Source organism: Microtus pennsylvanicus, chromosome X (genome assembly GCF_037038515.1).
Source record: "Microtus pennsylvanicus isolate mMicPen1 chromosome X, mMicPen1.hap1, whole genome shotgun sequence".
Classification (NCBI taxonomy): Eukaryota; Metazoa; Chordata; class Mammalia; order Rodentia; family Cricetidae; genus Microtus; species Microtus pennsylvanicus.
In genome coordinates, this window is record NC_134601.1 from 124,903,978 (window position 1) to 124,920,414 (window position 16,437).

General features: G+C 40.7%; 1 protein-coding gene across 3 annotated transcripts in view; it reads left to right on the forward strand.

Annotated features, from left to right (window-relative positions):
• The window catches only part of Arhgap6 (Rho GTPase activating protein 6), a 505,314-nt gene extending 490,339 nt beyond the window's left edge, over positions 1–14,975 (forward strand). The window contains exons 11-13 of one of the 3 annotated variants that reach the window (XM_075957613.1): positions 10,242–10,519; positions 12,122–12,202; positions 12,669–14,975. In XM_075957613.1, coding sequence (XP_075813728.1) covers positions 10,242–10,519; positions 12,122–12,202; positions 12,669–13,354 — 1,045 coding nt within the window. In that variant the 3' untranslated portion in view covers positions 13,355–14,975. The remainder of the gene's footprint in view (positions 1–10,241; positions 10,520–12,121; positions 12,203–12,668) is intronic. The other 2 variants (XM_075957615.1, XM_075957614.1) reach the window with 2 other exon arrangements.
• The last annotated feature ends 1,462 nt before the right edge of the window (positions 14,976–16,437 follow it).

A 16,437-nucleotide genomic window follows, 5' to 3' on the forward strand; every position in this document is an offset into this window, starting at 1 on the left:
GGAAGCAGACCCAAGCCAGAGACCTGAATCAGTGCAGGCCCGAGCCAGAGGCCTCCTCTGGAGCAGGCCCTATCCAGTGATCTCCACAAGAGCAGGCCCGAGCCAACCGCCTCCATAGGACCAGGTCTGACACAGCAACCTCCACAGAAGCAGGTCTAAGTGAGCCACCTTAATGGGAACAGGCCCAAGCAAGTAACCTCCACAGTAGCAGGCCCAAAAGACCTCTAGGAATGTTCAGTGACCTTCAGGAATGCAGAGTGACCTCCTGAGGTGACTGGAACCCTTGCCCTGAATCCACCTTGAGGAGCAACCGTCTGAGCCTTAGATCCACTGGCATCTGGAAATTTGATCACCAGAGACATGGACCCAACTACACAAATCAGAGGAAAAAATGGGTATGCAAGGTAAAAACATACTCAACACCACAAAGAGCAACACGACACCAACGAAAGTTTAGTGGCACTACAACAAGACCGGAACACCCCAATACAGATGACCCAAAAAAATGACCTAAAAAATAACTTTAGGAGAATGTTTGAGGCCCTTAAAGAGGAAATGAAAAATTCTCTTAAAGAAATGGAGGAAAAGAAAACAAAACATTAGAAGAAATCAACAAATACCTTAAAGAAAACCAAGAAAAAGCAATCAAACAGGTGAAAGAAACAATTCAAGACTTGTAACTGAAATAGAGAAAATAAAACAAAAACTGAGGGAATTCTGGAAAAAGAAAATATGGAAAACCACAAATACAAGCATAAAGAGCAGAATGCAGAGATGGAAGAGAGAATCTCAAGCACTGAAGATATGAAAGAGAAAATAGGCTCACCAGTCGAAGAAAACATTAAATCTAACAAAAGCTCAACACAAAATATTCAGGAAATATGGAACATTAAGAAAAGACTAAACCTATGAATAATAGGGATAGAAAAAGAAGTCCAACTCAAAAGCACAGAAAATATATGCAACAAAATCATAGAAGAAAACTTTCCTAACCTAAAGAAAGATATGCATATAAAGATACAAGAAGCTTACAAACCACCAAATAGACTAGACCAAAAAAAAAAGTCCCCTTGCCACATAATAATCACATAATAAACACTAAACATACAAAATTAAAAAACAATATTAAGAGCTGCAAAGAAAAAAGTCCAAGTAACATATAAGGGCAGATCTATCAGAATTACATCTGTCTTCTCAATGGAAACAGTGAAAGCCAGAAGGTTCTGGTCAAGTCTTATGCAGACATTAAGAGACCATGAATGCCAGCCCAAACTACTATACCCAGCAAAACTTTTGATCACCTAGACAGACAAAACATATATTCCATGAAAGAACCAGATTTAACCAATACATAGCCACAAACCCAGCTGTACACAAAGTACTAGAAGGAAAACTCCAACCCAAGGAAATTAGCTACATCCACAAAAACACAGACAATAGATGATCTCACAACAGCAAATCCTAAAGAAAGCAAAAACACACATAATATTATCACCAACAATGAAAACTAAAATAACAGGAACTAGCAATCACTTGTCATTAATATCCCTTAATATAAACGGACTAAACTCACTTATATAAAGACACAGGCTAACAGATTGAATACAAAAACAAAACCCACCCTTCTGTTACACACAAGAAACACACTTCAAAGGGTTGGGAAATTTTTTTCAATCAAATGGACCTAAGAAATAAGTGCGTGTAGCTATCCTAATATCTAACAAAATAGACTTCAAACTAAAATCACAGGAAAAATCCATCAACGGGAAATTCAAATACTGAACATCTATGCCCCAAATACAAGGGAACCCTCATATGTAAAAGAAAAACTTTTAAAGCTTAAATAACACATTAAACTCCACACACAAATAGTGGGAGACTTCAACACCCCACTCTCACCACTGGACAGGTCTGTCAAAGAGAAAATTAACAGAGAAATAAGGGAACTAACATGCTATGACTCAAATGGACTTAACAGACATCTATAGAACATTCCATCCAAACAGAAAAGAATATACCTTCTTCTCAGCACCTCATGGTACCGTCTTAAAAATTGACCACATACTGGGTAACAAAGCAAATCTCAACAGGTACAAAAATTGGAATAACCCCATGTATCTTATCAGATCATCATGGCTTAAAATTAGAATTCAACAGCAACACTAATTCCAGAAAGCCCACAAAAACATGGAAATTAAACAATGCTTACCTAAATCATCAATGGGTCAAGGACGAAATAAAGGAAGAAATTAAAGATTTCCTAAAATTCAATGAAAATGACCGCACAACATACCCAAATTTATGGAACACAATGAAAGCAGTGTTAAGAGGAAAGGTCATAGAACTAAATGCCTACATAAAGAAGCTGGAAATTTTTCACACTAGTGAGTTAACAGAACACCTGAAAACTCTAGAACAAAAAGAAGCAAACTCACCCAGGAGGACTAGATAGCAGGAAATAATCAAATTGTGAGCTGAAATCAACAAAATAGGAACAAAGAAAACAATACAAACAATCAATGAAACAAAAGAGTTGGTTCTTCAAGAAAAGCAACAAAATAAACAAACCTTTACCAAAGAAAACAAAAAGCAGAGAAAGAATACTCAAATTAACAAAATAAGAAAAAGGGGGGGGGGACATAACAACACACACTGAGGAAATCTAGAAAATCATCAGGGCATACTTCAAAAACCTGTACTCCACAAAATTGGAAAACTTAAAGGAAATGAACAATTTTCTGGATATCACTTACCAAAATTAAATCAAAACAAGATAAGCAAAGTAAATAGATCTATAACCATTAAGGAAATCAAAAGTTATCAAAAATCTCCCAACCAAAAAAAGCCCAGGACCAGATGGTTTCAGCTCAAAATTATAACAAAATTTTTAATGAAGAACTAATACCAATACTCCTCAAATTGTTCCACACAATAGAAACAGAGATAACATTGTCAAACTCTTTTTATGAGGCTACAGTTGCCCTAATACCCAAACCACACAAAGGCACTACTAAGAAAGAAAATTACAGACCAATCTCACTCATGAACATTGATGCAAAATTACTCAACGAATCACTGGCAAACCGAATTCAAGAACACCTCAGAAATATCATCCACCATGACCAAGGAGGCTTCATTCCAGAGATGCAGGGATGGTTCAATATACGAAAATCCGTCAAGGTAATCCACCATATAAACAAATTGAAAAAAAACCCACATGATCATCTCAATAGATGCTGAAAAAGCCTTTGATAAAATACAGCACCCCTTCATGATAAAGGTCTTGGAGAGAGCAGGAATACAAGAAACATACCTAAACATAATAAAGGCAATATACACCAAGCCAACAGCCAACATCAAACTAAATGGACAGAAACTGAAAATGATCCCACTGAAATCAGAAACAAAACAAGGTTGTCCACTCTCTCCATATCTATTCATTATAGTTCTTGAGGTCCTAGCTAGAGCAATAAGACATCAAAAGGAGATCAAGGAGATACAAATCAGAACAGAAGTCAAACTCTCACTATTTGCTGATGATATGATAGTTTACATAAATGACCCCAAATATTCAACCAAGGAACTCCTACAATTCAAAAACACCTTCAGTAATGTAGCAGGATACAAGATGAGCTAAAAAACAATCAGTAGCCCTCCTTTATACAGATGATAAATAGGCTGAGAGAGAAATCAGAGAATCATCACCCTTTATAATAGCCACAAATAACAAAATATCTGGGAGTAACTAACCAAACAAGTGGAAGACCAGTATGACAAGAACTTTAAATCTTTGAAGAAAGAAAATAAAGAAGACACCAGAACATAGAGAGATTTCCCATGCTCTTGGTAAGTAGAATTAACATAGTAAAAATGGCAATTTTACTAAAAGCAATCCACTGATTCAATGCAATGCCCAGCAAAATTCTCTTCAGAGACATTGAAAGAACAATACTTGACTTCATATGAAAAAATAAAAACCCAAAGATAGCCACAACAATCCTGTACAATAAAAGAACTTCTGGAGGTCAAACTCTACTACAGAGCTACAGTACTGAAAACAGTGTGGTATTGGCATAAAAACAGACAGGAAGACCAATGGAATCAAATTGAAGACATGGATATCAATCCACACACCAACTAAAACCTGATTTTTGACAAAGAAGCAAAATATACAAAATGGAAAAAAGAAAGCATTTCAACAAATGGTGTTGGCATAACTGGATATCAACATGTAGAAGAATGAAAATAAACCCATATCTATTGCCAGGCACAAAACTCAAATCCAAATGGATCAAAGACCTCAACATAAAACCAACCACACTGAACCTCATAGAAGAGAAAGTGAGATGTATACCTGAAAGCATTGGTACAGGAGACCACTTCCTAAATATAACCCCAGTAGCACAGACACTGAGAGAAACCATTAAACGGGACCTCCCTTTTACTAAAAGCTTCTGTAAGGCAAAGAATACAAGTCAACAAGACAAAATGGCAACCTACAGAATGGGAAAATATTTCACCAACCCCACATTGGACAGAGGGCTGATCTCCAAAAAAATATAAAAAACAAAAAATTGGTCATCAAAAGAACAAATAATCCAATAAAAAATGGGGTACAGACCTAAGCAAAGAACTCTCAACAGAAGAATCTGTTAAAAATGGCTGGAAGACACTTAAGAAAATGCTTAACATTTTTAGCCATCAGAGAAATGCAAATGACTCCCATCAGAATGGCCAAGAGCAAAAACACTGATGACAACTTATCCTGGAAAGGATGTGGGGTAAAGGGACCACTCCTCCATTGCTGTTTGGAGTGCAAACTATTACAGCCACTTTGGAAATCAGTAGGGTGGTTTCTCAGAAAATTAGAAAACAACCTTCCTCAAGACCCAGCAATACCACTTTTAGGTATGTATACAAAGAATGATCAATCATGCCACAAGGACATGTGCTCAACTATGTTCATAGCAACATTGTTTGTCATAGCCAGAACCTGGAAACAACCTAAATACCCCTCAACCAAAGAATGGATAAGGAAAATGTGGTACATTTATACAATGGAGTACTACACAGCAGAAAAAACTGACATCTTGAATTTTGCAGGCAAATGGATGGAGCTAAAAACATCATACTGAGTGAGGTAACCCAGACCCAGAAAGACAAATATAGTATGTACTCACTCATAAGTGGCTGTTAGACATAAAAAACCAACCTACAGTTCATAATCCCAGAGAACCTAGACAACAATGAGAACCCTAAGAGAGACATATATGGATCTGATCTGCATGGGAAGTAGCAAAAGAAAAGATCTGAGTAAATTGGGAGAGTGGGGATCATAGGAGAGAGCAGAAGGAGAGGGGATATAAGGGAGGGGAGCAGAGAAAAAAATATAGCTCAATAAAAACAATAAAAAGAAAGGGTTATGAGTTTTCTTTTGTGGTATTTTGTTCAGCTTATCAAATCAGAACCATGGGGATCATTCATTTTAACCAATCAGTGTTCCCAATAAGGTCATCTTTTACCAGTCTGTGAGCTGGCACATAATGGGTTATGATTTCTGCCTTTTTTTCCTATAATTTGTTGAATCAGAATGCTCCAAAATCTGACTTTACCTGTGGCATTACAGCAAAGAATTCTATTGTCTAGCAGTAGCCAGTGACTTCAATGTTCCCTTCATTCTAGTGCCCTGGAAATTGTGAAGCATTAAGCCTCTTTCTCCCACATATTTTTTTCCAGCAGAGTTCCAGCAGAGTTTTAGGGAAAATTTTTTAGTGCAATATGAAATTCTCCAATGAAGGATTTGAGAACATAGAAGTAAGTCTCAGGGATAGAGCTATCTGGGGTGGAAGAAGATTTTTATCCCATCCTCCCATCATCCTAATGTCTTTACTTTAGCCTTTTTACACTTTGAAAAAAAATATTTATTCAAAGATGCCTTGTCAGGCATGCTCTAACTAAAAATAATATGGACAGCATTATTGTACCTTCACTTGTCACTGAGGCACCATAACACCATACAATGGATATTAATAAGGATTTAAAACGAAGTGAGATGGTAGCGCATGGGCATGGTGGCACACACCTTTAATCCCAGCACTCGGGAGCCAGAGGCAGCCTGATCTCTGTGAGTTCGAGGCCAGCCTGGTCTCTAGAGTTTCAGGACAGCCAAAAATACAAAGGAACCCTGCCTCAAAAAAAAAAAGTAGGGGGGAGAGGTATCACCTGGTATTTATCATCCAGTACTGACTTTACCCTCTGGTAGAGAGGAGAGATTTGTATCAGCACCTCTTTGGAGCAGTGCTTTTATCCCAAGGGAAGCTTTGCAGCCCTATGCACAGTTGATGTGGGAATCTCCATAATTTCAGGGCTTCTGTGACAATGGATTACTTCCTGGGGCAATTAATAAGTTTCTGAGATGAATACAAACCTTGCATTCAAGCTGTCTGAGGATTATTGACTGAGTGATTGAGCCGCGGATGAAGACAAAACACATTTGAAATCTCTGTGCTTCTCAGCGAGCTAGCTCAGCAGTGGGTTGGGCAGGCACACTGAGGGCTGAACTGGAGTTCTTCCTTTATTCACAGAACCAGTTCTCTAAAGCCGGCTGCAGCGCAGGCTTGTGCGCAGGCGTGCGCGCAGTCCCCGGCCGGCCTGCTTAAACCCTGACCTGGAGGGAGCAGCTAAGGGTGAGAATGTTGATTCCCTCTCCATGTCCATGTCATGTTTGGTTAGCTAGGGCTGGCCATGCATGCTGGGGTCGGTCCTGGGATTTAATTATCTAATTAAATTATCTCGCAGCTTAGAGACAAACCCATGTTGTCTGGCAACCCATCTACTCAAAGCCCCTAACCTCAGTCTGCTATACACTAACTATGAAAAGTATAGGAGCTAGACACATTTGGATTCAAAAACCACATCACTTAGCAACTTGTCCAGCCAACAGTCTGTTAAGATTCAAGAACATAGAAAGGCCACACCATGTTTCAGAGACAATGCCTCAGCAACTGTAACCCTCATGGAAGCAAGTCTTCTCTGTAAACAAATGCACATCTATCTTACTTAGAACAGTTCTCTTAAAGGTGAAGATCCTATATGCAAATCAGAGACAAGACTTTTGAGGCCCTTTCGTTTTGTTTCTGAGATTCCAAAGAGGAGGGTGTTTGTCTCAATCTGAGAATTCTTTCGAGGTGGGTTCTTAAGCAAATTTGGCTACACCTCCCTCGTTTCTGCTGAGAAAATAAAATGAAAAGGATATTTTAAACATTTAACATGGTCATTAACTAAAAGTATAAAATATAGCCTTTTATTATTAATCTGCAACACCAAGTGCATGAGTTTAATAAATTTTACAGGGAGTCCAAACCTTATTGCCTGGACTACTCGACAGAAAGCTATTTTGCCAACTACCTGTTGCTCTTGGTTGTTTCTGGTCTCAGATCAGGAACAAAGACAGTCTAGAGTCCCTACGTGCAAGGCCTTCCATATAAGGAACTCTAATAGATGTTACTCTTTTTACAGTCCAAAGCAGTACACCATGTATTTTACAAGGGGCTTCCCATATGTACCCACTTCCTCTATGGTACCTACTTCCCTGGCTGGAATGTACCAATGGGGGTAAACCAAAAAGGGACAAGGCCCCTCTCCTTTTGATCTGGTCAGATCCGATCAAAGCAATGAACATGGAAGAAACAGTGGTAGAGTAACAGGAGCTAATGTTTCAATTATTCTTGATCACCCTTGTTTTCTTTTCACCAAACCATTAAACATGATATTGCCTGTTCTGCACTTCCCCCCAAAAGCAATGTAAGTATAATTCCCGCCTGCACGCCAGGTCCATTACCAGTGTCAGAGGCATGTTGAGAAAGTATGTATAGTGGAACAGCGTCCTCGGAAGGAATCTGAGAGGTGGTGAGAAGGAAAACAATGGGAAGGGCGACAAGCTTAGTTTGCGGTATAAAATATACAGATGCCCTGTAAGTGTCCATGTGGCAGCTCATACAGGGCACCATGTCCTCCGAGCCTTTTAACCCTCACAGCAGGCAGAAATGCACTATTTCTTAGGACCTCATGGTTACACAGGGTAAAAGAAAAACCCACTCCTACTGTGGAAACCTATAATCGTCCCAACATGAAGACTTGAGAGAGATGACTTCCCTGTGCTCTCTCCTTTATGCTCGTTACTCCTGGCTGAATGAACATTTGGATCTTTCTCTTCTACATTTTTGGGAAGATATGTGTAAGACCTGAGCCCAAATGTTTATGGTATCTGCGAATTAAGATGTGACCACTTCCAAAACTCTCCTCCAAATAAGAGGAGGCAAAATCCAAATTATACATTGTTTCAGTTGGGCTCGTGAATTAGGCAATAACTTGGACACTCCTTAAAATATCCCATAAAAAAAAAGACTATGGTTTTCCACTATTAGGTATACAACCATGACTTATTCTGATCGAATAGAACGAAGACATTTTCATTAATGGCTGGAAAGAAAATATCAACTAAGCAATGGAAACTAATGAAATCAGCTGAATAATATGATCTATAGTTCTTCTGATTCTGAGCTGAAGTCTGTGTTAGCTTAATGCATTCACTTCTTCTCATGTGTATAACAAGCCTTTCCCAAGAAGAGCCACGTCTCATGACAATAGCAACTGTCCAGTCTGTTTGAATTTGTGTTCCCCTACCTAGAATTAAGGAAATATTTTTCCCTTTAATTATATGCGGTTGTTAGTGTACACCACCCCTTTCCAGCAGAAACAGTTAAGTTCTTCTGATTGCTTTTCCCTTCAAATTTACTGGAGGCCCACACGTCTGGAAAATTATCCTCATGGCTGTCCTTTGGCTCCTGCCCATAAGATTGTGTGATATCAGTTCAAAGAGAAGGAAAGCAGAGGTCTATGTGGGTAGGAAATGTCCTTAGCAAAAGTGCCAGAGTCTGGCTACTTTGGTGACAGGCATGACATATCACAAGTGTCAGGATGTTTTTCCCCTGGGTACTCACCCTTGCTGGCAGCCTAAGCTAAAGCTAAGGTCCCTATGAATCCACTTCCTATTTTGCATGACAAAAACCATTTTGGCTAGGAGAGGATTGCACTGTGTGTTTACCTTCTTTAGGGCCACAAAGGACTTGTTTTGATAACTGTAGCAAATGGAAAGCAAAGAGCAGTAAAGAGAAGCAAATAGGGTGGGGAGGGGGAGGCAGAAGCACACTGTGAAACTTTTAATCAATCTTTGATCATTTCCCTTTAAGATGTCAGGGCCACTGTTTTGAGGAAGGTAGAAAATAAAGATGGTTCCAGGTAAGACTTTGCCCAGTTCACATGTTCCTGGTATTCTCATTTTCCTGTTCCATTTACATGTTCACTGTTATTTCTGTTGCTATGACAACTCATATGTGCATATGATAATAGTATGTGAGATAATGCCATAGATTATTCAGCAGAAATCCTCTTGCCTTGCAAATTCCTGTTCAGTGTATTTAAATACACTGGGTTCTTAATGACTGCCATGTATTTATATTTTTAGCCGCCTTTTCATACAAAAACATATAGTCACACCCGTAGTATCGCTGCCTTCATCACAGGAAGAATACATTGATTTTTTAAATATGCCGCAGGAAAAGAAAAGTTTTTCTTAAAACCACAATAAACTGTAAGTCTGGGTTATTTTTAATTCAGAGACTGAAAAAGGCAAAAAAAGAGTCATCTGGGTTATTTTTCTTTTCCTTGTTTAATAGATAGTGACCTTCCCAGGGTTTAACTCTTAACTTTAATCAAGCATCACTCCGTTTTAGGCGCTGTAGCAATGCAAGGTGTTGACAAGGCTCCATCTCTGTTTGTGTCCTGTTTCTGTTAAATCTGTTACATTTTATCGCTGTTACATTTTATTCGCCAAGGCTACTGGCAGGCAGTGTTGGCGAACACAGGCTTGTGTGTCTCCACCCTTCTAGTTGACCTTTGTTTTCTAACATTTGTTAGGTTTTACTGCTCTCTGCTGGTTGAGCTTTGGCAACTACAGCAGATCATTAGTTCATCGTTTGCAGGCTGACATTGTTGTGTTTTAGTGCCATCGTGTGGTCATCTTATGGAAACGCTTTCACATTATTGATGGAGATGTGTTGGAGCATTGCTCAAAGTCTTCTTGTTTCAGCCTCCATGTCCATGTCCTTGAATCTGCCATTGGCAGCTGAGTGATGTTTCAATCTGACCATGCTTACAGACCTCTAATTGTCTTATGCCAGGAGCCCTGACATGCTGCAGTCGGAGGACGTTTCCTTTTCCATGGGAGGGAGGCATTCATCTACAGATTCCAACAAGGCCTCCAGCGGAGACATCTCCCCTTATGACAACAACTCCCCAGTGCTGTCTGAGCGCTCCCTGCTGGCTATGCAAGAGGACAGGGCCCGGGGGGGCTCGGAGAAACTTTATAAAGTGCCAGAGCAGTATACATTGGTGGGCCACTTGCCATCGCCAAAGTCGAAGTCAAGAGAAAGTTCTCCAGGACCAAGGCTTGGAAAAGGTAACTGAAGCCTGGCTGTGACAGCTCAAATATCTGTCCTCTTGTGGCATGTTACATGGGGTGGGTCAATTTGGACCTTCTTCATTGGGCCTTTGTTTGATGTTTCTTCAATTCAAAGAACATTTACTGAGTGTCTGCTACATGCTCAAGATAGGAGAAAAGAATGGTGGCCCCGATGTTGTTGCAGAAGGTCTATACAACTTCCGAATCTCAAATATCTGTCAAGTGAGCGAATGCCCAAAGGAGCCACTCATTTTCCCAACTTCCTTTCTCCTCTTAACATCCAGGGGAGTCTACGACCCTGCTGGTGGATTTGCATTGCATAGCTGCTGGTCTACGATGTCACTCAATTGATTTCTATCACCTTCATAAAGAAAAGGTTCTGACCCTATCACATAACAATGCAATATCTAGAACCAGGCAGTGACGAAAACCCCAGACTAAAAGTCAAAGGAATGTCCTGCCACTTCTAGCTTGCAGGATCTTGAAAGAATAATCAGTCTCCACGGAGGCCTATGGACTCCTGATAACTAAGAATGGTACCTATGGATCTCATGTATTGGATTTCATCAATGAATCTACATGCAGTTGTTATGGCAACACTTAGCATGGAATAATCCCTGGCTAATCTGTGGGCCCTAACCTTGTAGGCACTTCTGATATTTTGTTACTATGCATTTGGTCTGTCTCATGATCTCCTCTAAGGAATGAAACAAGGCATACTTCCCAGAAACTAACAAACATGTGGAGACATCCAGTAGACCTCTGATTCCAAGTCCTAATGATAGTTCCAGCATAGCCTTGGAAGGAGGAAAACTTGAGCTGGCTAAGACATCTACTAGAGCATCTTGCTCCATAACTACATATGCCCTGGTTGGGGGAAAAGGGAGGAGAAAAAACACACACAGGAACCAATCTGCTGATGCCAGTAGGGTAGTGTCCCTAAGGGGATTCAGAAACCAGCACTATCGTCCCTGAACGTCTGTTCCTGTAGCCGGAGCCCATGTGGCTATCACCAAGTGCCCCCATGGATGAGTTCCCTACTACCATTGTCACTCACAATGAGAGCAACACACAGATTAGACCTCTTATGATTTGGGGTGTCAGAAATAGGATGGGTGAACAGGGCTTCCTTCTGTTCAGGAGGATCTGGGGAGGAATTGTTGTCTCCTGCCCTCTGCTAGCTTTTGTAGGCCTAGTCTCAGGCCTGCTCCTTCCATGTCTGAAGCCACCAACACAGCAGCATCTTCTCTCTCGCCTCCCTCTTATAGGCACCCCTTTTGATGATATTAGAGCTGCCCAGATCCTCCAGTAATCCTCAAGAACAAGGGGGGTACGCAAAGTTTATTTTTCAAGGTTCTGGGGGTTACGGTATAGATTTCTTTAGTGAATATTCATTCTGTTTCTCAGAAACATGATGTAGAAAGAGCACTTTTGTCCATCTCCAACAGAAACAAACTTCCCGGAAGGCAGCCCACATAGGATTGTTTTGCATCTAGTACAGCCTCGAATATGGTATTTTGTGCCGAAAATGTAATGATATTATTTTTTGATTTCATGCTTAATTATTTCTGTTGTGCACCCTTTTATCTGCTTTCCTAGATATGTCTGAGGAGCCTTTCAATATCTGGGGAACTTGGCACTCAACACTAAAAAGTGGCTCCAAGGACCCCGGAATGACAGGTGAAGTACCGTTTTTCAACTTCATTGCACTTACCTAAGAAAAGGATCATCCCTAACTCTTAGCTGCTATTCTCGTGGTAACTGCTTGCCAACCACTATTCAGAAAATACTGAAGAGAGGAAAAAGAGGACAAAAAAATCTCTCCTTGGGCTCTCCTCCCCAATCGCTAAGCTTGGACACTAATCCACTGCTCTTCTTTTCATGAAGCCTAAATTGTCAACAGGGCAGTTTATGTAGTTCGACAGCTCAGTTAAGCCTGGGAGAGTCTAGGAGTGGCCACACAAACAGGCGTCACTATCAACAAGAACCTGCCACTGGTCTCGCTAGGGAGATTTTCTTCCCAGGTAGCTGAGAGTCTGCTGTACTTTTTCAGCAATAGAAGCAGCAGTGAAAAAGAAAAGAGCAAGGCACTAATGCTCAAGGCAATTGTCCAAACTAACCCCAGTTCTTGCTTTTCTGGTTCCAGGTTCCTATGGAGACATTTTTGAAAGTAGCTCCCTGCGACCGAGGCCCTGTTCCCTTTCTCAAGGGAACCTATCCCTGAATTGGCCTCGATGTCAAGGGAGCCCCACAGGGCTGGACAATAGCACTCAGGTCATTCGGAGGACTCAGACGGCGACCACTGTGGCACAGTGCAGTGTCCACCTTCCTGTGTCGCGTGTCTGCAGCACTCCCCACATCCTGGGTGGTGGCAGAGGGTCCAGGCGGCCTGCAGCCAGGTCTGAGCCATTCTTGTCCCTAAACAGCACAGAAGACATGGCCGAGGGCGAGGTGGAAGTGTACCAGAGACCTCAGCCTGTGTACCAGAGACCTCAGGAGAGTGGCAGAGATGACAGGCGCCCCCCTCCTCCTTACCCGGGATCAGGGAAGCCTGCCATGACCTCGGCCCACCAGCCCTCTGAGCCTCCCCTGTGGAGGCTCCAGAGGCATGAAGATTCGGGAACAGCCGCAGAAGGAGGCCAACAGGCCTCAGGAAAGCATCCGGCCAGACCAAAAAAACTGAGCAGCGCCTATTCCCTCTCAGCCAGTGAGCAGGAGGACAAACAGAACTTGGAGGAGGCCAGCTGGCTCGACTGGCAGCGAGAGCGGTGGCAGATTTGGGAGCTCCTGTCAACTGACAATCCCGACGCCCTCCCAGAAACCCTGGTATGAGCCCACCCGCCAGCAGCTGAAGCCCACCCTCCAAAAACCATCCTTTTCCGGACCAGACCCGGGAAACTTGCCGATGGACAATTGGACAATTACTCATTTTTATTTTTCTTTTTGTTTTTCCACACGTTGAAAAATCAACACAAGAGAAAGTCAGTCCACTTACAGAGAAGCCCTCCTACCCTTACCATTTATTGTAAAATCCTATTGCATAGCCAGCCTTAGGAAAACAAACAAACAAACAAACACGACAATACCCAACCTTAAAACTACCCACATTGGCTCTATATAAGGTCAAACTCTTGCTTCAATATAGCTTAATTGTATTTGTGTCTTCAATTTTGACTATTGTGTATTCTGTAACAGATTAGATGTGATAATATGATATATTCACCGAAAAGACAGAACAATTAAAAAAAAATCACTGCACTTATATTACACCATGAGATATATTTAAGCAGCAAAATTCTATAGAATATTCTAGAATATGCACAAGCGGGTTTCTGTGCTTTTTGCCATCGCTTTTTCACGGGACAGTCCTCCCTTCAATGCCTAAGAACAATACTAACCAAGCAGAACAGAAACTGAGAAGCCATATTTTTGTACGGAACTGAGAAACAAAAGTTTTAGACACTGAATGCTTTTTCATAGTGAACAAGTTTTAAGGAAATATTAAATTTGATACGTTGAGAAATATATTTTTAGAAACTGTTTAGAAAGAACTCAGCAAACCAAAGGAGAGAAAAGCAGTGCCTAACAGTACTTAAGAACATGTCCATCCCATTCTAGATCAAATTCAATTCTTCATAGGCCACTTATAATACATATTTATAATGTGGAACTTTGATGTATTTTTCAAAACTACAAACTGGAATCTAACTACAAAAAGTTTTAAAATCTGAATACACATTCAAATTATACAACCTCATTCCCCCCTCTGCCCTATTATATTAGCTCAATTACAAACAATTCTCTGTAAATTAAATCCTATCAGGGGAGGGGGCAAAAAACAGCTACATATTCGCGCTTACAATATGCCAAAGGCTGAAAAATGTGTCTTCAGTAATTTTATGTGTATTGTAACGTGTTACTACTACCTTACTTCAGCAATTTGAAGTGTTACAACTGCAAAACCACTTTTGACCAGCAGGTGGCAGTTTGCTTCAGTATTTTCTGATTCATTTCACATCAGACAAGTGTACGATGTTAACAAAGAGAGTTATATATATATAACGTGTTACTCTTAATTGTCATGTTGGCAATGAAATTTTTCTGTGGTGTTCCTTAAAATTCTATCTTGTGCCATGATGAATAAAAAAGTTAAGCAAAGTGTCACCAGCCTTTAAATCTAATGAAGGAACTCACCCATTTCAGACAGATAATTCACTACTCACAAGTTCAAATGCGTTACATGTTGGCAGTTCCATAAGAGCTTGTTTTTGAAATAGCTGGTAACCTGGGGACATCAAGTCGGTGATATGGAAATATGTAGAAATCTATAGTGATAAGTTCAATTAAAGTCTGGTTTTCTTGTCACAGAGAAAGTGATTTCATACCTGACTGAAACTTGGATTGTGTGCCTCCTGGGTAGGTGTATCTCAACATGGTTGTTAAAAATTGTGTCTGCTCTACAGGACTCAGATACCTAATTGGTTCCAGATACGGCGTGTGGTGCTACGTACCTGGGGACAAGTTGAATGATTTTTGGGCTCAGTCACTAGGCTCAGCACACTGGGTATTGGTTCAGAACATGGAAGATTTGTCTGACGATCTCAGTTATTCCTTATAGACTCCACTAAGACCAAAGATAAATATAGGACTTACAGCAAATGCTACTTGACTGTAGCACTCTTGAAGCTTTTCTATGCCACTCACCTTTATTCCAAACCCTTGAATTTGATCACGGCCTGACAAATTCTTTCTCCGCTTGTGAACTTCCTGATACCTGGACCTCCTTCTCACCATGTTTATACTGTCAAAGTTATGTCACTTAAATCCTTTATAACAAATGAACCAAATGAACATACATACATGCATACACATATATGAAAGGTATATCCATCAGTTACTAGATCGAAATTTGACAGTGAAGAAAAGAGCTCAATAGTCATGTCCCTATTTCTTTGTTCATTTCTATTCTGTGCCCACATCCTTCACTTCTTTGATGAAAGTTTGTTTCTTCGATGCCTTTATCTCATTGCAAATATGCCACTTTTCAAACACACAGGAGGCCTCGAAAGATGGCTCAGTGAGCAAAGTGCCAGAACTCATAAAAGTTGGAGACAGTAGCACAGCTATCTATAATCCAGTGTTCCTACTGGCAATGGGAGGTACAAACAAGCGAATTCTTGAAAGGACATGGGCCAGCTTAACCTGACCTATACAGAAGTGAGTGTCAAGAAAGACCCAATCTCCACCAAGGTGGAGAGCAAGAACTGACACCCAAGGCTGTCCTCTGATCTTCCTATATGCACTGTGACCCACACAAACCCCCAACACACACATCATACACACAAATCTTTTAAAGCACAGGAGACCCCAAACCTGTGCAGTGAGGACATTTTTAATACTGTATAAAATGTGATATGATGCTTGCCAAGGAAACCAAATGTCAAATTGGAGAAAACACTTTGACTAGGATGTTCAGGCCACTCATTCCTCAGGAGGAAAGTGATCGATCCTAGGGGCAAGAAGAAAGCTGCCCTGTGCCACAGATGCCTCCCTGTCTATAAATCCTCAATCACTTTGTTTTTGTGTCTTTGGCAAAGGGGCCAGAATGGTGATGATAGAAATAGCCAAATACACATTTGTCTTGATCCTGCTAAGTAGTTATTAACATATGTTTGTTGTGGGTTTTGATAGCAAAAACAACCATCTGATGCCAACAGGGGGTGTGCAAATTGAGGAAATTTATAAATAAATCCAGCTTGCTTCTTTTCTTATGCACATTTTAATACACATCTGTTTGGCAGAGAAGCAGTACTTGGACTGAATATAAAGAGATACTAGAACAACGTGGATGCTTGTGCTGTCTGCTGGTTTGATAAGCAAACGGCAGGAGGTAGACTTCACTGAACCAAGAAGAA